The sequence below is a fragment of the Danio rerio genome, chromosome 21 (assembly GCF_052040795.2).
Source record: "Danio rerio strain M-AB ecotype USA chromosome 21, GRCz13ab, whole genome shotgun sequence".
NCBI lineage: Eukaryota > Metazoa > Chordata > Actinopteri > Cypriniformes > Danionidae > Danio > Danio rerio.
In genome coordinates this window covers 20,681,372-20,706,808 of record NC_141041.1, presented here as the reverse complement: position 1 = coordinate 20,706,808, position 25,437 = coordinate 20,681,372, and the positions used below count along the sequence as shown (strand labels likewise).

At 34.7% G+C, this 25,437-nt stretch overlaps 2 protein-coding genes across 5 annotated transcripts in view; both read right to left on the bottom strand.

Annotated features, from left to right (window-relative positions):
* The window catches only part of slc45a2 (solute carrier family 45 member 2), a 35,482-nt gene extending 15,641 nt beyond the window's left edge, over nt 1–19,841 (bottom strand). Inside the window, 2 exon segments of one of the 2 annotated variants that reach the window (NM_001110377.1) lie at nt 16,373–16,549; nt 19,348–19,841. In NM_001110377.1, coding sequence (NP_001103847.1) covers nt 16,373–16,549; nt 19,348–19,798 — 628 coding nt within the window. In that variant the 5' untranslated portion in view covers nt 19,799–19,841. 2 annotated transcript variants of the gene reach the window in all.
* Nucleotides 19,842–23,691: 3,850 nt separating this feature from the next.
* The window catches only part of amacr (alpha-methylacyl-CoA racemase), a 31,345-nt gene continuing 29,599 nt past the window's right edge, over nt 23,692–25,437 (bottom strand). For 2 of the 3 annotated variants that reach the window (XM_087299769.1, XM_087299768.1), the window contains exon 6: nt 23,692–24,815. In XM_087299769.1, coding sequence (XP_087155895.1) covers nt 24,406–24,815 — 410 coding nt within the window. In that variant the 3' untranslated portion in view covers nt 23,692–24,405. 3 annotated transcript variants of the gene reach the window in all.

Below are 25,437 nucleotides of genomic sequence, written 5' to 3'. Positions count from 1 at the left end.
TCAGAATCAAGGGTTTGGTGGAAAATGTTTTCTATGGTATGGTCGATGGATGATTTTGACTGCATTTGGTGTTTTAGCCCCTCTCTTTTCTTCACTTTGAAGACACACACATCTATAGACAGGCGTGGATGATCATTTTAATGCTTTGATTTAATAATGTGAAATAAACATGAAATTTAAAAGGCACCTGTTTTACCCCTTTTTCAAGATGTAAGAGAAGTCTTTTAAATCTTCAAAATGTGTCTGTAAAGTTTCAGCTCACAACACCCATCAGATTACTTATTATACCTTTTAGAATTAGGGATTTTCTGCTTTGAACACTATGTAGCTGTTTTTATTGCCTGTGCTTTAACCTCTTTAGGCCCTAGGTGTTTTTTTACATGTATTTTTTATTTATATTTGCTATTTGGGCTTACTGGAACCTAATTAGAAAAAAAAAACCTAAGTATGACCTTTTGATATGATGTACTGAAAAATGATGTCCATATATTTGAACTTGTGGTCCGAATTTACATAAATAACACTTTCTTGACTGTTTTAGAGAGTAAAAACTATTTTTTTCCCATTTTGGACAGTTAAAAATATTGTTTAGGACATTCCATATGGCACTGTATGTCTGTAACACTATAAAACATTCAAATATTTTAAATAGCCACTTAGCTAAAATGTGCTGTCCACGTGTGTGGTCACTAAGCCCTAGGAGGTTAATGCTAGATCTCCCTGCCCATTGTATCCACATTCCACTGTCAGGCTTGATGCCCAATTTTGATTTGTTGCCTATGTCCTTTACCATTCAAAGGAATTTGTGAGTGCAAGAGAGAGCTCAGGTTTGGTGAGAGCGAATTGTGGGGACTGACCACTTTACTCTTCTACATGCTCTTCCTTCTACACCATTAAACCACAGAGAAATAACACATTTTTGAATGTCTAATCATGTCAAAAATGGAATGGCTCAATAAATCCGATCTGCCTGTTTACATGATAGTCGCATCGTTAAATTTCCGATTAATTTCCACATGAAGGAGGCCTGAAACTGATCTCTGAATATCTGAATGGATGCGTTTTGTGTGTGTGTGTGTGTGTGTGTGTGTGTGTGTGTGTGTGTGTGTGTGTGTGTGTGTGTTTGTGTGTTTACACTGTCATAGAACAGATCCAATCTATGTCACATATGAGCAAAAAAAAATCAGAATTGGGATGCATTTAACTTGCAGTGTAAACAGTAAGAACTTTCCCTACTACTACAGTAAAAAACATGCTGGCTGTTGAATATGTGACTGTCAATCAATTTAATGGGATGGGGAAATCGAACTCATCATGTTGCATTGGGCCTCAAAATGAGAGGGATTTGGATTCTATTTTAACATCAGGAAATTAAAAAAAAAAAAAGCGACTTATTGTGTTTCTATCACTCCAATATGTCTGTGGACACATTATACCTACACACAGTTCCGTCCAAACAGCTTCCAAAAGATGATTTTCATCATAGATGCCCTTTAAATACTGTCTGAACATTAATTAAGACAACAGAAAATGGTGAGAAGCTGCTTTTGATTGATGCAACACTTCAAAAGCTGACAGTTTTAGACAGCAACATATTACGTAATTAGGAGGAGAGTAGGTGGTCTTTTGAAGCTTTCTACCACATAAAAGCAAATCAGGTGATTGCGTTTGGATTATTTCAGCAAAGTGTTTGAAATATGACAAACTTGAAATGCTTCAGACGCGCTGTCTTGCCACTTGAAACTGGATCAACAAACATGCATCCTAACACCAGGTAAAACAGAGCCTAAAGGTAAAGAAACATGAGGCAAGTTTTATTTTTGGGTTAACTTTATAACAAAAGAAAGGGAACAAAGTTGAAATATAATAAAAACAGAAATAATGCAAAAATAGGTACAAAATTAGAATTGAAACATGATACAGTCTTATATTGACCAAAATCGTACAGTTTTCTTGCTTGCGTTATTCACTTTGGCTGCAGTTTATTCCATACATTTTTTAAAAATTACTTTTTAGTGTGGTAAAATCTAATAAATTTACTCTCAAAAGTTTTGACTTGTAATGTTAAGTGTCAAGGATAACTAGAAATTAATATTTACACATTTACTTTATGAAATATATGAAATGAGTGAATATATAAATATTCATTTACTCGTAATATTTAAATATTTTTTTAATTGTTGCAACTTAGTAATATTAAATAAATTTTAATATTTGATATGTCTAATGGATGTGTAGTTCCCAGAATGCTTTGCATGTGACTGAATTAAGAGTAGGATATTATAAAAATAAAAGCAATCTTAGGTGTTTCAATTTGAGAGAAAGACTTGTTAGAGTTTAATCATCATTAGTTTTGAGTGTTTTTAGTTTTGCAGTTAGCACCTTTCAGAAGAGTAACATTCATGATTTGGATCATGACATTTTTTCAACAATGTTTGATGCTTCACTCAAAGAGCCATAGCTATGCTAACGCAAATTTTGAGATCAGTAAGGATTTTTAAAGTAAATTTGCTCTCGAGTTCAATTTGTTTAAACTAAACTGAAATAACTAATTGAAAGTCAGTGTAAATGTGTGTTTAATTAAACAAGTTATGCCAGATGTACTAATTTGTAACTAATAAGATTTATTTTTTAAAAAGCAGTGTTCCTTTTGCTAAAACAGGAACTTGATTAATTTGAATAAATATAGAATCAAAATGAAAGATAATCAATAAACTTTTACTTGGGTAATTTAGGAGTGTTAGATTAAACATAAAACTTTACAAGTTATTGACAAGTTAATTGTATCTGATATAAGAATGCAAAATTTACTTAAAATTTGTTAGTGCAAATTGTTACGAGAATTTTTTTTAAGTAAATCTTAAAGTTATTTATTTTCAGTTTACTTATAATGTCCAGTAAGTAGAGTTGCCAAAAAATGATCAACTTTTTTATAACAATGGACAGAATCCTTTTTTGGCTGATGGATAAAGAGAGTGATGAATTGTCCAGCAGGAGAAAGAGAAATGCCTCAGTTTGGATCAGAGTTTTCATTGATCTGATAGTTAGTCTCGTACCTTGGACCAGGATAATGAAATTTGGGGAAATTCCCGACCGTATGCATATTGTGCAGAGTTGTTACATAAATGGCAAAAAGGATCTACATAGGACACCTATTGAGCAATGTTGCTGGGCAATATTGGAGAGAGATGTTGCTTGGCTACTTTGCTACTGAGATTAGGATATGGTTGCTTTAATTAGTTGCCCTGTGTCTTTCACTCGGTTGCCCGTTGGTAACATCACTGCCCAGCAACAAGCCCAAGTTGCCCAGCAACATTGCTCTAAATGTTACCCTGTGTACCCATCACCTTCAGAGTGTTTTATGGAAGGTATGCTAATTCATTAGCTCTTGTTGCAGCATTTAACACACTGACCTTTTGAAATGGAATAATGTGAAGTGAGACTAATGTCTAAACATACAAGCCAATACATTTATTTTGCATATATACTAAAAAAAATTTGAAATCAGTTAAAATGTTGGAGCAAATGATGTTTGATAGTAAGCTTGAGAAAATATAAAGATATACAGCCACATATTAAATTATGATATTTTGAAGTAAAAAAGCTGAAATACTATTGCAAGTAATGCAAGTAATTTGGTTTTGTTTTATTTGCAAAAAAAAAAAAATGTGTAGTGAAATTTCTTTCAATGTTAAACCTTACATAAGTTAACATGTCTAGCATTTACTTTCCCACATTCACTCACACTACAAAATAATTTGAAGTGATTTTCAGCTTCAAGCTGTTGAATGAACAGGAAATCTGACTGTGCCGCCAAAATTACCATTTGCACGTCTTGCAAGTGTGAAATAAGCAAAAGTGTTTTTCTAGAGGGGCTGCTGATTGCACCTGTGGGTGACTGAGCTGACAAAACAAGGCTTTTACTGAACTTGAAACTCGTCTTAGAATACAACGCATTGCTCTTTTTTGTGTACATTTGAAATGTTTCCGATACACAGCTCTGAACATTTTAAAGATATTTTTCAAAACATTTTAAAATGTATTTTAATACGATGATGGCAAAAGGCAGAATTTTTAAGCCAGCATTATTGAAGTCAATTCTTTTATAGCTGATATGCTGATTTGATGCACATGGTTTCATCTTATGTTGACAACAGCTATTAATAAAAATCTAATATTCTTACATGTTTTTTGACAAATAAAATTCAAAGCATTTATCGCTATAGAAATTTTAATTTCTATTTTTGTACAAGTTTAATAGCTATTTACACTATTACATAACAAACTTAGATACAATTTTCATAATGTATCTTATTTCCTCGTTCTAGGGTGTACTCAAACTATGCTATCCGAATCATGCCAGTGCTCCGAATCAGGCTCTGGCGCAATTCAGTTGGCCAGCCCTGGCCCGGTTGGAAGAGGTGTGCCAGAGCACAGTTTGTTTGGGCTTTGGCGCGATATACGCTTGTAGTGTGAGTGCAAAGGGCGCCTGAGCCCAAAACTGAAGATGCGACGTCACTTATAAGGGACTGTTTCATATAGATTTATTCATTCTGTCTTTTCAATGGACGCGAACTGTCGTAGGTTATTAAAGATGCAAACTTCTTGCTGCAACTTCAGCAAACCTCCTAATATGTACAGCACAAGAACTTTTGTGATCATTTATAAGCATCAAGTGTGGTGGATCTATTCAGCAATATATTTGACTGAGTGTCTCCCAAACAACTGAAACAATATAACTAAATAAATTTCCACTGTGCTAAGCGAGAGTGCTTCTCTTCCTATAAAGCAGAACAGTCATATCACCAACAATGATGTAAGCGTGCTACGGTTTGGAAGGCAAACAGGCGGGGGGATGATAAATCGTGCTTCGGTATGGTTAAGGACAACTCTACCAAATGTGAGCTTGCCCTAAAGCTACCTCTCTGGCATGCTGGATTCTACAAAATCGATACGTGTTGGGACAACTTGAAGAAATTAAGTTAACTTATTAGTTTGTACCAATTTAAGACGATTGAACACAAAACAATTAAGTTTTGTGTAAGAAAACCCATTAAAACTTTTGTTTCAGCTCGTTTTAAATAAGAAGTTTGAAAAACAACAGTAATTTTTGACTGTATACAACGCAAAAAGTGAAAACTAAAACAAATTACTTTGACTTGTAAAAATAACTGAATTTAGTTTGACACTTATTTTATCACAGTTTTTAGTAATATATTAAGTTAGTTATTTTAGGTGTAATATGTTTTAGTCACTTATTTATGGCAAGTATTGTTCACTATAGTGAGTAATATTTGTCTTGCCACAAAACATGAAAGTATTATTGTTATTATATAAACATGGGAAGGAAATTATTTGTACTGTAATAAAAGTATTTTTACTATTATTATTAAATTAAAAATATTGTAATGAATGATTTGTACTGTACTGTACTGTATGTAGTGTTCCATTCTTGCTATCTTAAATAAATTACTAAAACTTTTCTTCATTCATTTTCTTTTCGGCTTAGTCCCTTTAATAATCAGGGGTCGCCAAAGCGGAATGATCCGCCAACTTATTCAGCTCGTTTTACAAAGTAATTTGTTTAAGTTTTCACTTTTTACAGTGTATATAAGCAAAAGTATTTTTTTATTCAATGGTTTGATGACATCTTTCACATTTGAAATAAGAAATATGGACATTTTCCAGAAGAAAATGATGATTGGTCAGAATAAAAAAAAAGTTCAAATAATTAAATTCTGCATTTAAATAACATTATATTGACTAAATACAAAATTTACATTTGCTGCTTTTATGTTACAGGTCCTACTTTGACCCTGTTTGTCAAATACATAAAATAACAACAACAACAACAAAAAACATACAACAAAAGCACACATTCACACACATGTTGGTATTGGTGGTTTATGAGGATTATTCATAGGCGTAATGTATTTTATATTGTAAAAACTGCTTATTATATGGCCCTAACCCTAAAACGAACCCACCCAGAAAACATGCGACAAAACTTGAACATCAAAAGACACCGTTATGTAAGACTTTGAAATATTTTGAATGAGAAGGACCTTATAAACCACCATAACTAAGTCATACTCCATGTCATTTTACTGTCCCTATAAACCACCAAAACCAGTAAAAACACACACAGACACACAGAAAACACAAAGTTATGCTCAATTGCACATATGCAAAACACACACACAGACACACACACGAGCACGCAGCCCTGAGCCACAGGAGTGATCCAGTCATGTGCCTCTGAAGCTCTCAGCTCAACCCATGATCTCAGCACATGACTGGGCCTGTTTGGATTAGGATGCCCCGAGTGCACACAGAGCCCTTGGTGCCAAGAGCAGTGGTTTAAAACCAGACCTGCAACCACCAGCCAAGATTTACAACAGCCAACAAACTAACCCTTCCTCATGTTGTTCTAACAAACCCTGCATCATTTTTGAGGGTGCAGTTTTTGTGTGATGGTCAAATAAAAACTAATCAAATATCATAACTTGGCTTCTTTCATCAAAGAGGATCTTCACTTAGAAATGAATCTCTTTGTTTACTCACCTTGATGTTGTTTTTTAAACCACACAAAGTCCTGCTTACTTGAGTTATGTATTCCAACTGATCTGAGGGTGTTTGATAGGCTTTGATGAAAAACAAACCTAAATTTGATATATAATTTAACAAAGAATCCTGACCTTCAATGTTTCAGCCATTGTTTCAAACTATTACTTCTGCAGTTCATGCAAACCAATCCAGAATCAAGCAAAATTAAAAGACATCACAATAAACCAAAATGTGGCACAAACTTTTATCCATATCCTTTCATAAGTGAACTAAATATAACCTGTTGCTTTCATCTGACGACTGAAGTCCTGGGGTCTTATAAAAGAATATGCAAGATAGCTATTAAACTGAACATATAACAGAAAGTTGAAAGAACAATTTATGCACAAAGACAACGATAAAATCTTGCGATTGGTTGTACGATTAGTCTGAGAAAAAAAAAAATTGTTTTACAGTTATCACGCATTATTATGCGTTCATTATTTTGAAAACACTGCTAATTTAGAAAATCAAATAAGCTAAAAAAGTTTGACATTTAAACATAAGTAATAGTTTTACATTAAAAATACATGACAGAACCATGAATAAATTAAATAAAAACAAGAATAAATAAAAAATAGTGTTTGTCTAATGCAGTGGTTCTCAAACTGTGGTACGCGTACCACTAGTGGTACGCAGGCTTCCTCCTAGTGGTACGTGGAGGAACCGCTGAATAATGAAAGAAACAATTAACACTTTTAATCCTTTAATGCGTAATATAACATCGATGTGATCAGCATTGGCTGTTTTGTGAAGCGTACGATCACAACGCTGTGCTTAGAATGTTTATTTTAGTGCACTGTGTCAAGCTGCTATAAATCATTTCCCGAAGTTTAAGAATTGATTCTGAAGCGTGATTTGACTGACATGAAAAGTAGCCAATCACAGTCGACCTTGTCTAGTTGCGTGAATAAGGGCGGGACAAATGGTTTCTGTGTTGCAGAGACAGAAAAAACAACTTAAAAACAAATGTTTTGTTGGAATAATGCTTCTCGGATGTTTTCACTATAGAGATGTCTAGCAGAGTAATTAAACCGCGGACATATTTCCTGCCTATTTGATGATCTACAAACACGTTTCGCTCTCCGACAGCCAGTCGACTCGTCTCTGACCTGTCACTCCTCTAAATACATTCTGAATGGTGGAGCGGGAATGGAGGTATTGCGCAATTACTCATTTCTGCAAATGTGGCGAGTGCTTTATTTTAACATGAGAGCGCATTCATGTGCGCAAATCGCAAAAACAGATATGTGAGCTCTTAAATAGGCTTTTTTTTCCCAAATGAACTGCAAGTCCTCTCAGGATCGCCTGTGTGCTCAGATTGAATATAATCGCGATCTGTTCACTATTAAAGTAGATATTATTTATATTTGCTCCTTGACTAAATTTAGTCAAAAGTATTCAAAGTTATCAAGTATTTAGAAATAGATTGATACATGATCGATGACAATGCTAATGGTCTTCTTATTTGGCTGTGTTGTGAAGTGAAACTTACTTTTGGCAAAGGTGTATTTTTTTCTTTTTTTTCTTTACGACAAAAGAATTATGCTGGAAACGTTTCTGGATGAGGTATTTGTGTGATTTATACATTTAGCTGTATTCTGATCTGTCTTAAAGCATTACAGGTCAAAGCAATCCGTTGTTACTTATTGTTTATTTATCAAAATTAACAATAAGGCTCTTAAAGCACTCGCACTGATAAATGTAGTGTTGTCATTTCAAATACCTCAAGTAAAATGAAGTCATTTGTTTTATAAATTTTTTTTTTACTGACAGTGTACTTGTATTTTTTTTAAAGTTTCTATTTTAGATTAGGTTAAATGTAAAATAAAATCTACATGTGATGTACAGCTTTTTAAGTAACAAATTTGCCATATTGTAAAGAAAAATAGTGTAAAATATGTAAAAAGAAAAAAAAAAGGCTAAATTTAAATCTTTTTACCATATACTTCATTTAAACCTTTCAAAGCTTTTTATATCGTTTAAAAAAATGGGCAAAAAGTGTCTCTATGGCCTTAAAGATTATTTGGTAGTTTTACCAGTGCTATTGAAAAAGATTAATTGTCATGAAAGGAAAAATCGACCATACTTTCTTTGATAGTGCAATTTCCTATACATGTAGCTTTGGGATTTAAGCAATTAAACCATTCAATCAGGTTTCCACGTAAAAAAGTGATTTCATAATGAAAATCTTTTTTTTTGTCCAAAAGTAACCAACTAGTACTTTTTAAAAGAGTACTTTGTACTTTTACCTAATATTAGTATTATTTACTAAAATTTGTGTTATTTTAGCAGCGTAATAGTATTTTTACTTGAGTACAAAAAAGATTTCACAAGCATTTAGTGCAGTTTTATTATATTATGAATATATGATTAATAAATATTATTTTTAATGTTTTTTATTTTTATCTATTCCTATGCAATGTTTTATGGGTTGCTGAGAATACATTTCAGGTCTTCAATACATAGCATGTCAGTCTTGAAAAAAAAATAGATGCTGGAATTGATTTTCATTAGGCTGTGCTTGTATGAACCCTGTCATATTTACATTTAACATATATTTCAAGATTTGTCTGAAAGTGTAGGAATGTGACATATAGCCTATATTTATAAGGTCCAAGCAACATTTCCAGCTTTTGATGAATAGGCTACATTGAATACTTTAGATTTAAGCACAGCAGTTTTCTTTTTACTTTTTAAGAACCGCGCCATTTTTAATGAACTTTTAAAAGCACATTTTAACAAAAACTTTTTATTTTAATCTGCAAGCACAGTTAATGTTTAGACTATTTCAAATGTTTAAAGTGACTGATAATAATACATATTCTTAATAATAGGAATTAATCTGCATCGTTTTTAAACTGTGCACACCTGTAGCGGCTTAATTAGGCCTACGACGCTATTTTTTAATACTGGTTATGAAATAGCATCGTAAGGTGGTACTTGGAGGGACAATTTTTTTCTGAGGTGGTACTTGGTGAAAAAAGTTTGAGAACCACGGGTCTAATGTAAATCTAAGCATCATATTATGAAGCTGAACAGTCATTTCCACATCACTTCCAATATATGTGCAGGAAAAAAGTAACAACTTGCGCATGCAAATGACGCGACATGTAAAAACTTATGAGGCCCTTATTAGTTAATAGCCCCAGCCATAGTTAATCCAGTGTGTGTGGGTATTAGCCTTAAAACTAGCGCACATTTGGCACTTTGTTTATTTTGCAGCAGTTTTCGTGCAGAAATGCAGTGTTGAGAAGCCTTTACAATTAATTAACCATGTCAAATTAAAGTGCGATTAATAGTGAAATCACTTAATCGTTGCATCCCTACTAACGATGTGTGAAAAGTCTCACTTGCCACGCTTTTTACGCGTGGTATATAGTTATTGACCTTATTCTAAAATGCGGAAGTGTGCTCGTTTTCGCGATTGTTTTAGAACTTCTGATTCAGTCGCCTATGGGAGAAATGACTAGAAATAATAAACAGCAGCTAACGGTAAAACTACTTGCTCTACAAACAAATGTTTGCATTACTATACAGACAAAGTAGAATAATATAATAAGAAAATATCAGTTTGCAACATCAAGCAGCATAACAAACAGTTTCTAACATCTAAATATCAAATATCAATGAGACAGGAAGTCTCGAGCCATATATATATATATATATATATATATATATATATATATATATATATATATATATATATTTACATTTACATTTAGTCATTTAGCAGACGCTTTTATCCAAAGTGACTTACAAATGAGGACAAGGAAGCAATTTACACAACTAAGAGCAACAATGAATAAGTGCTATAGGCAAGTTTCAGGTCTGTAAAGTCTAAGAAGGGAAGTATTAGTAGTATTAGTATTTTTTTATTTATTTATTTATTTATTTATTTTTTGGGTACAGTTAGTGTGATATTCAGAGGCAATTGCAGATTAGGAAGTGAAGTGGAGACTAAATAGTTGAGTTTTTAGTCGTTTCTTGAAAGTAGCGAGTGACTCTGCTGTTCTGATGCAGTTAGGGAGTTCATTCCACCAACTGGGCAGATTGAGCGTGAGCGTTCGCGAAAGTGATTTCTTCCCTCTTTGGGATGGAACCTTGAGGCGACGTTCATTCACAGAGCGCAAGTTTCTGGAGGGCACATAGATCTGCAGAAGTGAGAGCAGATAAGAAGGAGCAAGGCCAGAAGTCACTTTGTAGGCAAACATCAGAGCTTTGAATTTGATGCGAGCAGCAACTGGCAGCCAGTGCAAACGGACTAGCAGCGGAGTGACATGTGCTCGTTTAGGTTCATTGAAGACCACTCGTGCTGCTGCATTCTGGAGCAGTTGAAGAGGCTTGATAGAGTTAGCTGGAAGCCCAGTTAGTAGAGAGTTGCAGTAATCCAGTTTGGAGAGAACAAGAGCTTGAACAAGGAGTTGAGCTGCATGATCAGATAAGAAGGGTCGGATCTTTCTGATGTTATAGAGTGCGAATCTGCACGATCGAGCAGTTCTAGAAATGTGGTCAGAGAAGTTTAGTTGGTCATCAATCGTTACTCCAAGGCTTTTCACCATTTTGGATGCAGTAATGGTTGCCCCATCCATCTGGATATATATATATATATATATATATATATATATATATATATATATATATATATATATATATATATATATATATATATAAATGATGTCTGCAAAATTGTTGCAAACAATTTAGATGTTGAATTTAAACAAACAAATTTAATATGTGTGATGTCTAACTTAATTTGTTTGTTTAAATTCAGCCCAAATGAATTGTTTACAACCACTTAAAAAATTAGTAAATCCAAAGAATCAACTTTTGAATCTTTTTTTCCAAGCGTAGTTAGTCAATGCAAATCACAGCATGAATGGCCACGTATATTAAAACTGATGCTTTTTTATGATCAACAATAGTGAGCAATGAAAAACTGTAAAGAATTTGTCTGAAACGACAATGGTGTTAAATAGAGGAGAGATAATGTACTTTGTCGTTGTGTCTACCAAGTGTTATTACTAATAAAAAAGAGGTCAGCAGTGGAGGAGCCCACAGCACTGTAAAAAGTAATATTGCCAAAGAAATATATATACAGTAAGAGTAAAAAAGTGAAATACAAAAAAATTGGGAAAAAAGGATCAGCTTCCACAAGCAGAGCAAGTCTGTGACTGGTTAATTCTAGTAAACATTAAAGTAAAATGAGTATTGTCAAGGCTACTAACAATTTGTCCTCTGCATTTGACTGATGAGTGAGGTGTGAGAACACACATAATCACACAAATGCACATCAAATATTTAAGGGTTTAGAGTACCACAATTATGAAAATCAACATTATAAACTTTAGGTTTTAAGTCCAACTGCCTAACCAATAATCCATACACGTACATGTATAACCATTCACTTGAATTGTTAGTTTAAACATTTAAAATGGGAAGTCAAGGTAATTCCAAATAATTGTGTAACTTGATTTTATCATGTTATTTCAGTTATTTTAAGTTTTCTCTATTTATTAAACTTTTCTTGGGGTTTCTGTATGGCATAATTTATTGAATTGAACTAAATTTTTATTTGACATATTTTAGACAAACTGTACAAAAATACAAGTATCCCATACATTTTGAAATAAAAACTGTTGAGGATAAAAACACAATAAAGCCCTGGGCTTGTTTCCATTGTTTTGTTTAACAGCAAGGACCACAAAGTATGGCTTCAAAATACAGTTGATACATAAAACCAACAGTACCCTCACATTTTACTACAGGAACAAAATAATTCACAAATACATTTATTCCTTCATTCATTCATTTTCTTTTCAGCTTAGTGCCTCTTTTAATCAGGGGTCGCCACAGTGGAATTAGCCGACAACTATTCCAGCATATGTTTTACGCAGCAGATGCATCCAGCCCTAACCCTATTCACAATACAATAACATAAAAATAAAATATCATCATCCACCATGCAAACTAATCATCCTCATCAAACAACCACCTTTTGATTGCTTTTTGGAATCATTAATGAGTCATTGAATCATTATCTTTCTTTTATTTTATCATTATCAGCTGAGTCATTAATCTTGTTTATTAAACTGATGCGCTTTTGTGGTTGTTGCATGCAACAGAGGCTCTATCCCAAAACGTATATACATTTCTGGAGAGCGCCAAATATGTCCTAGGAGCTACTCTTTTTTTTTTTTTTGCAGTTTGCATTTTGCAGTTTTTTTGCAGTTTGTTTTCGTAAATCCACCATATGCTGTGTAAGCTTTTTTAGATTTCAAATTTCCCCTTTACGAGTGCCATTTGCACCTGTTTTCGCATAAATCCAAAAGAGACCGCTGTTGACTGACTGACTGACTGATCCACTGACCACCCTCGTCCTTCCATAATCCCAACCAATAGTGTTTTCAAAAGCAGCGATTGACCTGCCCACCCACTTCCCTAAACTCAACCAGTTTTCAAATGCCCTTGGCTGATTTTGTCCACTTTTTCAGATTTGACCACATTCTCATTGTTATTTACTTGTTTGTTTTTAATTTTTTTTTTTTTTGGCTTCTGTTTTATCTTACCTGCTTTCTGGAACCGTTCTTCTCCAACTACTTTTGCCGCTTTTGCCGCCTCAAGTCCGCTGACATACATGGCGAGCTACAGGGCAAACTGGTAACAACTGGAAAGCCATCCATACTAAGGTAAGCGATCAGCTGGTAAGCTCAAAAAGAAACAGCATCAAACCAACTTGTACCGGTAATTTAAATAATGAAATGCAGCCATACATACTTCGCTACATAATTTGCGATCTCCAGAATTGTATATAGGGCTATGTTTTCAAAATTAACCTATGCTTTTTTCCTGGTGAACTGAAGTGAGTACTAGTGCTGATAGAATCATGAATGCAAAGTTATGAACAAAACAAATTGTTCATTGTCAGGACATACGTTAAATAATACATAGCATTTGTGTTTGTTTTTCACCAAACCCTATTATATAACCCCAGAAGACATGGTCATATTCAAAATGTGCATTTTGCTGTCATTCTTTGATACTTTTGTGTCATTTTAAAAAGGTTAAACGCTAGTCATTATTCTCTCTTGATAAAGGTTACCAGGGCATTTATTAAAATGTCTTTGTTTGTGGTTGGAAAATAAAAAGAAAAAAGGGCATAAAGATCTGAAACAACCCTAGAGTGAGTAAATAATAAATGAATTTTCAGTTTTGTGTGGACTCGCAAATATTTCAGCGTAAAGCATGACTGAAGATCAGCGGGTGTAAAAATACACAAATATTTTAGTCTTCACACGAGACTGAAAGCACACGTGTCTCTAGCTCTAGTTCTTTTTCTTTTCTATTACTTAGAAACAAATCCCAAAATGGATTTATTTTTTCTTAGTTCTATGTTATTAAGACTTTGGAAACAAATCCCTGCAAAAATATCTAGATTGCATCAGCACAGTTCTTACTTGATCCATGAAAAGAGACATTTTCTGATGTCTTGCTAGTTCTCCCATTTAAGGCTTCCATACAGATGAGACAGCGGGTGTTTAGTAACACATCAGTAACACAATATCAATGCGCTCTACTGACTATGTTACAGATGGTAAAAAAAAAGGGAACAGGCTGTTGCCATAGTGCCAACCAATTTCACACAAGCACCCTTCATTTAACAGTAGTCAAAAATGATCCTAGAGAAAATGTTTTGAAACAAATACTGTCAATCTGCTTTACATTACATAACGATTCCTGTGGCGGTAATTGCAGAGAAGCGTGGACATTTTAAACAATTGCACATTGAGAAAAAAAGATGGTAAAAAAAAAAAAAAAAAATATATATATATATATATATATATATATATATATATATATATATATATATATATATATATATATATATATATATATATATACTCATCAGATGTGCATTTGTTTGGTGGCAATGCAATTTAAAGGGATAGTTCACCTGAAAATGACCTCATCATTTACTTTCCCTCATGTGCTTATAAAGAGTTTCTTTCTTCTGTTGACCACAAAGGAAGTAAATTCTAAGAATGCTGGTTGTCGAGACTCACTGACTTTCATAGAAAGAAAAATAAAATGACTATATAAGTCAGTGGTTGCCAGCTACCAGCATTTTCCCAAACAGAAAAAGAAACTCAAAAAGGTTTCAAACATAGGAGTAAAAAATGGTGAAATGAATTTTCTTGATAAACTATCCCTTTAATTGCCACAAAAAGCAATACATGCTATCAATTATTAAAAAGTAAATAGTTACAAACTTCTTATAAAAGAATTGTGGCACCAAGGAAAGACACCAGTGATAGAGGATCTATATATAATCACAATAGCCTTTTACAATAGCACTGCAGGTTTCATCAGGTCAAATTTAAAACTTTTTAAGACCCTTTTAAGAGCATAAAGAATGAAATTTTAGACTTTTACAGGGTTAAGACTTTTTTCTAATGGCTCAGTATTTTTATGAGGAATCGTGTAATTGCTTAAAGTTTATTTTTCCCTGATTAGAGAATTTAATTTGAGGTATTTGCTGTAAAAATGTCTAACAGCTGTTGTCAATTGTATCTCTTTGCTATACAAAACTTATATAAATAAAAAAAATAGGGATTTATTGAGATGTGTTTTTGGTCATTAGATGGATATTAGCCCAAAATGAATAGCTTTATTTGGAGAAAGAAAAAGTAAGACCTGTTTAAAACTATCTAAGACCTACAACACAATGTCCCAGTTTCACAAACAGGGCTTAGATTAAGCCAGGACTAGGCCTTAGTTAAATAAGTCTATTTAAGCCAAATTTTTAAAAAATGGCCTTAGAATAATATATTACTGGTGTGCACCTGGAGAACAATAATGACACTGATGTATTTTAAGACATCTCACTGAAAGTTATTTTGAGTTGAGACAGTTTAAACATGCAATTTAATCTTTACTAGCCTTAAACCTTGTTTGTGAAACTGGGGGAATATGTCAGTAAATTTAGGCTTTTGTAAGTCCTAGACAATTTAAGACATTTTAGGAGCCAGCGGACACATCTTTTAATCTCCCTCATGTGCTTTTAAAGAGTTTCTTTGTTCCGTTGACCACAAAGGAAGTCATTTAAAAAAATGCTGGTTGCCAAGACCCATTGATTTGCACAGTAAAAAAATGATTATAAAAATCAATGGTTGCCAGCTACTGCTATTTTTCAAAATATCTTGTTTTGTATTCAACAGAAAAAAATAGTTAAATGATAAAGTCAAATGATGGTGAAATCTTGTGGATGAACTATCCCTTTAATTACCACACAAAGCAAAGCATGCTATCAAATAGACTAGATTGTAACAAACTACTGATGAAGGAATTGTTGTACAATGGAAAGACACCAGTGATAATGGATCTAACACAATAGTCTTTCAAAATAACACATTATGGATTAAAAAATCCTATACAGTATGTCAAGCTATATAATGAGAAACACTTACAAACATATTCACAGCAACAGCAATATTCTGAAACTCTCAAGGTAACAATAAAGCTCTTTAAAGACAAATGCTTTTCATTTATTCATTCATTCGTAGTCCCTTTGTTCATCACAGCGGAATTAACCGCTAACTATCCAGCATATGTTATACATAGCGGAAACGGAAAATGGAGCACCACAAGGAAGTCCACGCAAACATGGGGAGAACATGCAAACTTCAAACAGAAACGCCAACTGACCCAGCCAATGTACATTTCTGCTGTAAGAAAGCCAAGCTAAATGAGCGTTATTAGTTCTTACCTGTGAGTAAAGCATGGTAATGAAGACCCCGCTCTTTATCCCGATGAGAACACACATCAAACAAATAGGCTTTAATGGGTCCGTCAATGAAGTCTGCGGCAAAGTCAAACAAAACCACTCCAAACATCACCACCACGATGGCCCATGTCCTTTTTAAATTTCTGTCTGATATTATGGCTGCGGGTGAAAAACACAATGTCATGCTTAGTTTAGTAAATGCACTCAATGTTAATAAATACTTTAGTATACAACTTTAAGAAACATCAAGACTGAAAATTCTCTCTACTTGTAGCTCACCAGTTTGATTTTTTCCTCAAATGAATACAAAAGATTGTATTTTGATTATTGGTGGAAAATGGTTGCCATTGACTTCCATATGGATTTTTTATTACAATGGATACAATGGTTACCGGATTACATTCATTCATTAATTTTCTTTTCGGCTTAGTCCCTTTATTAATCCGGGGTCACCACAGCGGAACGAACTGCCAACTTATCCAGCAAGTTTTTACGCAGTGGATGCCCTTCCAGCTGCAACCCATCTCTGGGAAACATCCACACAGACATTCACACACACACTCATACACTATGGACAATTTAGCCTACCCAATTCACCTGTACCACATGTCTTTGGACTGTGGGGAAAACCGGAGCACCCGGAGGAAACCCTCGCAAGCAGGGAGAACATGCAAACTCAACACAGAAACGCCAACTGAGCCGAGGTTCGAACCAGCGACCCAGCGACCTTCTTGCTGTGAGGCGCCACTGCCTCACCTACCAGATTACAACATTCTTCAAAATATCTTCTGTTTAACAGAAAAAAAATACATAGAAACTCGTACAAGTTTAGAGCCACGAGGGTGATTAAAACAGAGTAAATAACATTTTTTGAGTGAACTACACTTATAAAGTGAAGCCATTTACTAAATCAGACCAGCTCTGAAGTGCTATGACAGCTGAGGTAATGAAAAAGTAATGAAAGTGTTTTCAAAACTGAATCAAAAGCGCTCTGACTAATTGATTAAAATTCTAGAATTATAGTAATAAATGGGAAATATATTCGGAACAGAAAATCAACAGGCTCATCTGCTGTGTTAAATTAAGTGTCCAGCTGTGTTATTTCCCTGTGTCTAATGCCACAACTACATTTTAAAGCTGATTTTTTTTGGACATTTCAAAAATGTATGTGATATCATTTATAACAGTAAGAAGAACAAGCATCTTTTTTTGTACTCCTCTGTAGTTCTGATATACATTTCTCTTTTCTGTTTGTTCCGGTCATCATTTTCTTTAAAACAAACAGTCAAGTAAAAGAACAAAATCTCACGTCAAAATATTTACCTAAAACGTTAAAAAAAGTTTATTTTTTAAGCCTTGTTGCACTGCAAAAAAAAAAATCACTTAGTATTATTCATATCCAATTTATCTTAAATCAGATGTAAAAAGCTAACAAGATAATTAGATAAGTCTTGTTTTCTGAAAACTGATTATGATTAAGATTTAATTAACTTAAAATGAAGGGGGAAATCTGCTAGTGGTAAAAGAAAAATGAACTGGTCTTCCCCTAAATTCAATTTAGCTTTATAATCTTATAATCAGATATTATTCAATAGTTTTACACAAACACACTTAATTTTGCTACATTTATCATGAAAACAAATTTAATTGAATTTGTTTCATAGGTAAATGTTTCATAATTCATCATTTAGTCTTTATATACAGTATTTGCAGCGAAAACAATAAAATAACTCCAGGCTTCCCACTCTAAGCCAAATATCAAGTTCCTAAATCCTATAACTTATATTATCCTGAAATGTCAGCCTTAAATAACAAGTCATTGCCAATTGATGAGCATGAAAGGAATAAAATTGAGCAGAAGAATAGTCTAAGCATTACAAACAACGCTTTAAAAATTATATATTTTTATATGATGTGATCAAGCATTTGCAGTTTCTGCTCCTAAACTCTTGGAACACTCTACCAATTCACATTAGACTTTCCTCCTCCATTTCTGTGTTTAAGTCCATTTTAAAACCCTATCTATTTTCTCTCTTTTTCAATACTCCTCAATCACTGCTTTATTGCTTTTATTTGTTAAATGTTTCTTTTATATTCTGCTTTCTTCTCTGCCTTTAGTACTCCAATGTACAGCAAATGTTGGTTGTGTTTAAATGTGCTTTATTAACAAATACTGTATTGTAAATATATATCCAGTTAAAGTCAGAATTATTAGCCGTTCTTTCAATTTTTTTCTTTTTTAAATATTTCCCAAATTATGTTTAACAGGGCAAGGAAATTTTCACAGTATGTCTGATTCTGATAATATTTTTTCTTCTGGAGAAAGTCTTATTTGTTTTATTTCGGCTAGAATAAAAGCGTTTTTTTTTTATTTTTTAAACATCATTATAAGGACAAAATTATTAGCCCCTTTAAGCTATTTTTGTCTTCAATAGTTTACAGAACAAACCATCATTATACAATGTAATGTGTATACAATAACTTAACCTAATTAGATTAACCTGCCTAGTAAACCGAATTAACCTGGTTAAGCCATTAAATGTCACGTTAAGCTGTATAGAAGTGTTTTTAAAAATATCTAGTGAAATAATATTTACTGTCATCATGGAAAAGATAAAAATAAAAATAATTTAGTTAGAAATGAGTTATTAAAACTATTATGTAAATCTTCGCTCTGTTTAACAGAAATTAGGGGAAAAATAAACTGGGGGGCTAATAATTCTGACTTCAACTGTAAGTGAAAAACAGAAATCCCTGATATTCCATGACTTGGACCGAAAATAATTAAATAAAAAAATCTGACTTTCACTGTTTGGAAAAGAGCTTTTAAAACCCTTGATATTCCAGAAATACCATGACCTGTGTGGACCCTGAAACTCATCTACTTCCTTTGTGTATTTAGTGCTCTGTCTTCAAAATGAAGTAAAATCTATCAAGTTTACTTGACCTTCACCCACCTGTTGTGACTGCATCTCCGTTTAGAAATAAAGTCATGCCCACTAACATCAGAATCCCCAGTAAGAGTATGTACGGTCTCCTTCGGCCCCATGACGACCTACAGTAGTCACTCGCCGAGCCGATGACGGGCTGTAGGATAAAACCCAAAATGGGGCTTATGAGCCACACCAGACTATACAGACGTCTGGGAAGTCCAACGCTCAGCAACACTGGCGTGACAAACGCAGCCTCAACAGCGTAGCAGAATTCCCTTCCAAACATGGCTGACCCGTGCATAATCAACCTTCCCCTAGAGCGCCTCGGAGGCTCCACCGCTCCAAAAACAGCCGCTTCCATGTTGTCCAAACAGTCCTCTTTAAGCTCCGAGTCCACCTGGTACTGCTCCATGGATGCAATAGGGCTTTCCGGTGCAGAGAACCTGCAAGGCTGGTCCTCAGTAAGAAGAGTCATGGTTCTGGATGGTAAAACTCTTGATTCCTAGTGCATAGTTGAGCAGTTGATCTCAAGACTTGTGAGCTGAGAAGGAAAGGAGGTGGTGGTCTCGTTGGCCTCTGTTTTTGTAGCTCGGCTTGTAAGCATGTGACTGAGATTATGATCTGAAGATGCTTTTCTCTCCACTCCTGCTGGGAGTGGACAATAGGTTAAAAGTTAAGCACAAGACGTCAACAATTCATAGTTCACGTACTGGAAATGGTAGTTTGTTTGGGGGGGAAATGGTAAAGATCTAACAAACATTCCTTTGTGGTGTTGCACACTTGGATTGGAAAATCAAGTGACGTACCATGTGATTGCTTTGCAGACGGCTTGAAAGGGGGCTGGAAAAAAGATGGCAACAAATTTATAGTAGAGTTAAAGCACACTGCCTCACGCAACGCTGCCTCTCCATTCACAAGACTGCTTGGGTTTACTCAAATCTGTCATGAGACGTCCGGCGAGTCTCTGTGAGAATCATGTGAGCTCCGCAGTGGTCATCATCTACTCTCTCTCTCAGACTTAATCTATAGACTCCAAGCTGTGGATCACAGGGAACCGGTCAGATGGTGCCACATGGATTAAAATGCTACATTCCACACATTTCTCCAAGTGAATGAGAATTATTTCAAGCTAGAGTAGTTAGGAAAAATGTTTATGTAACTCATTCCTAAGAGGATTTGTTCCAAGAACTTATCAGGATTGACAATGTTATCAAGAGAATACAGTATTGTTTGAAGGCAGATACAGTCATAATCTTCAATTACTGTATGACTGAGTCAATATGGTTTTATCACAATCTTCAAACGCTGGAAAATGATTCCTGATCTGTATTTGGTACAGTCTCTGTTCTCAATTTGGACGGTAGTTTCACACAAGAATGAAATAAATGGATCAAAATATTCTTTTGAACTTTTTCTCCTTCACCAAAGAACCATAATATGCATAGCAGTTTCCACATTATTAAATAACATCTGGCAGAAAATCTAATACATTTTTCTTGAGCAGCATATCAGAATGATTTCTAAAGGATTGTGCCACTGAACACTAGGGAAATTCACAAAAAAATGACCATGCTCCCAGAAATAAACTGCAGTTTAAAAAGCACTTGCTTTCTCTTTATTAGGTTCACTTATAACTTGGTAATCTAATCAGTCAATCACATGGACAGGGCAGAAACTCAATACATTCAGGCATGTAAAAGTAGTTCATACAATCTGCCGAAGCTCAAATCATACAGGGTGGGAAAGAAAGGTGATTTAAAGGGATAGTTGACCCAAAAATGAAAATTCTGTCACAATTTACCCACATGTGACTCTTGATTTTTATTTAATTTTTTATTTTTTTTTGCTATTGTTGTCATTCAGTTGAGCACAAAACAGGATGTATTAAAGAATGTTGGGAACCTGTAATCATTGACTTCCATAGTAAGAAAAATGTATAGAGTTGTGCATCGATGGATTTGCTTTTCAGTGTTTTGACTCTGAATATAAAACCACACTGAACTGAACTTAAACACTGAAAACTGAACAGACACTGTTTCAATACACTATAATGTTCTATGTGAAGCTGCTTTGACACAAGCTACATTGTAAAAGAGCTATAGAAATAAAGATGAATTCAATGGACATAGGTTAACTTCTTTTGCTTTGAACAAAATATAAAAAAAACTCAATGGCTTAGAACAAGTAAAGGGGAGTAACTGATGACAGAATTATTATTTTTATTTAATTTAACTTTTATTCCATTAATTTTAACCATCCCTTTAAGTGAAATTTAATGTGGCACAGTTGTTGTTGTTTTACAAATTGGTCCATGTTTCAAAATCTGCTGATCTAATGGGATTTTCACACAAAATAACCTCCATGGTTTACAGAAAATCACCCAAAAAGAAGAAAATATCCAGTGAGAGGGATTTCAGTATGTGAAATTCCTTATTGATGCAAAATGTACAGATAGAACTGTCAGACAGTCTCAAATTGAAAGGAAGACAAAAATAACTCACCTAACCATTTGTCACCACCAAAGACTGCAAAAGACCATCTTTGAAAACACAATACATTGAATTTTGAAGATAACAGAAAAGTGAAGCTAACAGAAAATTGTAGAAAGGTTGCCTTTTCTGATGAGTCTCAATTTCTGTTGTGACATTTGAATGCTAGAGACAAACTTGAGTATAAACAATGTGAACGTTTTCTCATTCATTTACTTCGCCTTAGTCTCTATTTCAGAGGTCACTACAGCAGAATGAACTACCCACTATTCCAGCATACAATTTATGCAGTTGATGCTCTTCTTGCTGTTAGGCGACAGGGCTAACCACTGAGCCACCGTGCTGCCAGAAAGTATTTTCTAACTTACATTAATACTTCAGGATGAAGGTGGTGTACATTATAAAAAAAACATAATATTAAGTTTTTTTTCCAGCACAGTGCTCATTTAGTAAAGGCACAGCTAAACAGATGTATTTTCAGTCTTGATTTGAATGTGCCTAATGTTGGAGCACATCTGATCATTCCTAGAAGACGATTCCAGCAGTGGGGGGTGTAGTACTGTAGCTAAAATCCGATTCACCCTGCTTTGACTGAACTCTTGGAATTTCTAGTTTACATCATCCTAAAGATCTGAGTGATCTGTTAGGTTTGTATTCAGTGAGTTTGTCTGTAATGTAGTGAGGTTCTAGGCCCTTTAGTGATTTATAGACAAGTAATACCACTTTAAAATCTATTCTGAATATAACTTGGAGCCAGCGTAAAGACCTGAGGACAGGTGTGATGGGCTCTGATTCCCTGGTTCTGGTCAGAATCCTGGCTGCAGCGTTCTGGATAAGCTGCATATGTCTGACTGTGTTTTTGGGAAGTCCAGTGAGGAGGCCGTTACAGTAATCCACCCTCCTGCTGATAAAAGCATGAACAAGTTTCTCTGAAGCCTGGTTTATACTCGATGCATTCGATAGTTTGCTTAAGCGCATGCAGCGAATGTGACGTCATCGCGGTGATAGCGGAAGTTTGCTTTGGGTGCGCGCAACATGATTTCAACTGGCAGTGTGCATGGCATTTTTTGAGACTGAGCGAACAGTGCTGCCTGGCGCCACAACTGATTTGAGATGAATATGAAACACTTTGAAGAGATTTTGTCTGAAACAGTACCTCTGTACAGACATCTTTATGATCTGTGATCAGAGATAACGAGATGATCAATCATTTTTGGCTAGAAAATACAACAGCCCTGGGAAAGAAGGAAAGTTTTTGTTAAAAGGTTTGAAAAACCTGAGGTATGAGTATGTTAAAGCCAAAAGAGGCGATGGCAAAAGTGGAGACTCAGGTACACAATTACAGAAAATGTTTTTCCACCAGTCATAGGTTTACACTGATGTATATAGTTACAATTTTGAATTTAAAACCATTTAATAGTTACAAAACTTTAAGGAACAAATTATTTTTTTTATAACAGGAAAGGGATATTTGAACCAATCAGTTTACAATATACTGATGTTTGTTTTTCTAAGCTTTATTGGTGATAATGGTCACGAATGTTGGTCCATTATTACATTTTAAGCATAAGCAGAGGACAAAAACTAGCCAGACAGTAATATGTGTACTGTGGACCAAGATTCTCAACCTTATTTTTTGTTGTTTGACCCTTAGAGCCAAGGTACGCATTCACCTTGAGAACCTCATCTCTGTTCCCAAATGCAATGACTTCAGTTTTCTCTTTGTTTAACTGAAGAAAGTTTTGGCACATCCAATTGTTAATTTCATCAATGCATTGGCAGAGGGTGTCAATAGGGCTGTAATCATTATGCAGTAAGGCTAAGTAGATCTGAGTGTCATCAGCATAGCTGTGGTAGGAGATTTGGTTCTTTCTCATTATTTGGCTAAGAGGGAGCATATAAAGGTTGAACAGGAGAGGTGCCAGAATTGCTTATTATAGATGTGCAGCCGACAAACGTGTGCTTCAATTATAAATAAATTAAAATCAAAACAAAAATGGTTAAATCATAATAAATGGCACAGCAGTGTTCAAACCGTTTTACTTAAGCAGAGTCATTAATTGGATTATCCAAATAAGATTATCTTAGGTCATAAGTGCTGCAGAACATATTAGCACAAGAAGATTCAACAGTAAATATTTTTGTTCAATTAATTAGTCTACGTACTTACATTCATGCTAAAGGCACTGTAAATAATTCAAGCATTTCAGTTCTTCAACAAAAGTTGTATGCTTTGTCCTATGACGAATACTTGAATTATTAAATTCAAAACCCCAAAACCATCTTCAAAAATAAATCAGTATAGACCATCCTTTACAATCGGGGCTACTGACAAAAATGTGGATGCTGAGGTTATTACACAACATTTGCAATAGACTTTAATTAAATCCCTCTTCACTTCCCCTAGAGCGGTTACAAATTAGAACTGAATTGTTGGACAGGTTAACTTAAAAGCCCAAAATCATTAAGTCCACCTCGACTGAAGCAGCAATTCACAAGGGATTCTCTCTGCTCTGAAATGTGAGATAGAAATGATGTCTGATTCCTCTGCATCACTGCATACACAGTTAGCTCTCCACTCAAACTCCTTCATTTACAGTCGCGCTTTAGCTTCGTTACACTCTACGATCCCGGCAGACAGAAGCTGCTCGATTTGCGCTTGATCAAACCCGTATTCCTTTAGCACTGACCGAGTGTGTTCTCCAATGAAGGGGTCACGGAATCCACAGGGCTCTGCTGGGGAACGGGACAGCACCGGTGCAGGACGGGGGCTAATTTCCCCCTGAGAGTCTTTGAGGAATGACCCTCTTGCCTGGTTATGAGAATGAGAAAGCACCTCATCCTGAGACAGAACAGGAGTGACACAGGCATCTGTCCCGTCGAAGATCTGACCCCATTGTGCTTGTGTTTTGGTGGCAAACACCTGTGTAAAAGTCTCCCTGAGCTGCGGCCAATCAGAAACGCTCATTTGTGAGGGCAGGTCAGTGTCGTCCAATCCCAAACCTGTGGTAAGAGAGAATCAGCGAGATGAAGAGGAGATTAAAAAGAGGAAGGGAATCAATAAAGGAGTTTAGAGGAGAGGGAGGGCTGTGGATCCTGAAGCCATTAGTACATAACACTGGCCCACAGTAGGGGACTTGTACAGAAACGTGCTGCTTTTGAGGGTCAAACCTGAATTGCAATTGAGTCATTATGATTTTATAGCAAGATCAAGAGGGCTGCGTTTGTACTTGGGTATAAGGTGAGTCCCTGGGCACATATTAATAAAGCATCCTGTGGATTCTTTCTAATCTTTCATATTATATCATGCCTTTGCAAAATCGACAACAGATCAAGGTGACCCAGAGAGACTTGTGGTTGAACATGTCAGCTATACTCAGACGTCCTTCAGGCTACAGGTTTATTTCTGGAGAAATGAAAATGGCTGAATCAAATGTACACTGTGCACATGTACTCAACAATCACATAAGAGAATACATCACATAAGAACAAGACACAAGGCAAGATATAAAAATGTAAATAATGAATACAAATTTAATTGAATAATAAATATAGATTGTAAATAAAAGAAAATATAATAACATGTTTCAATTAAAGGTGCTATATGTAAGTTTTTCTTCTCTAC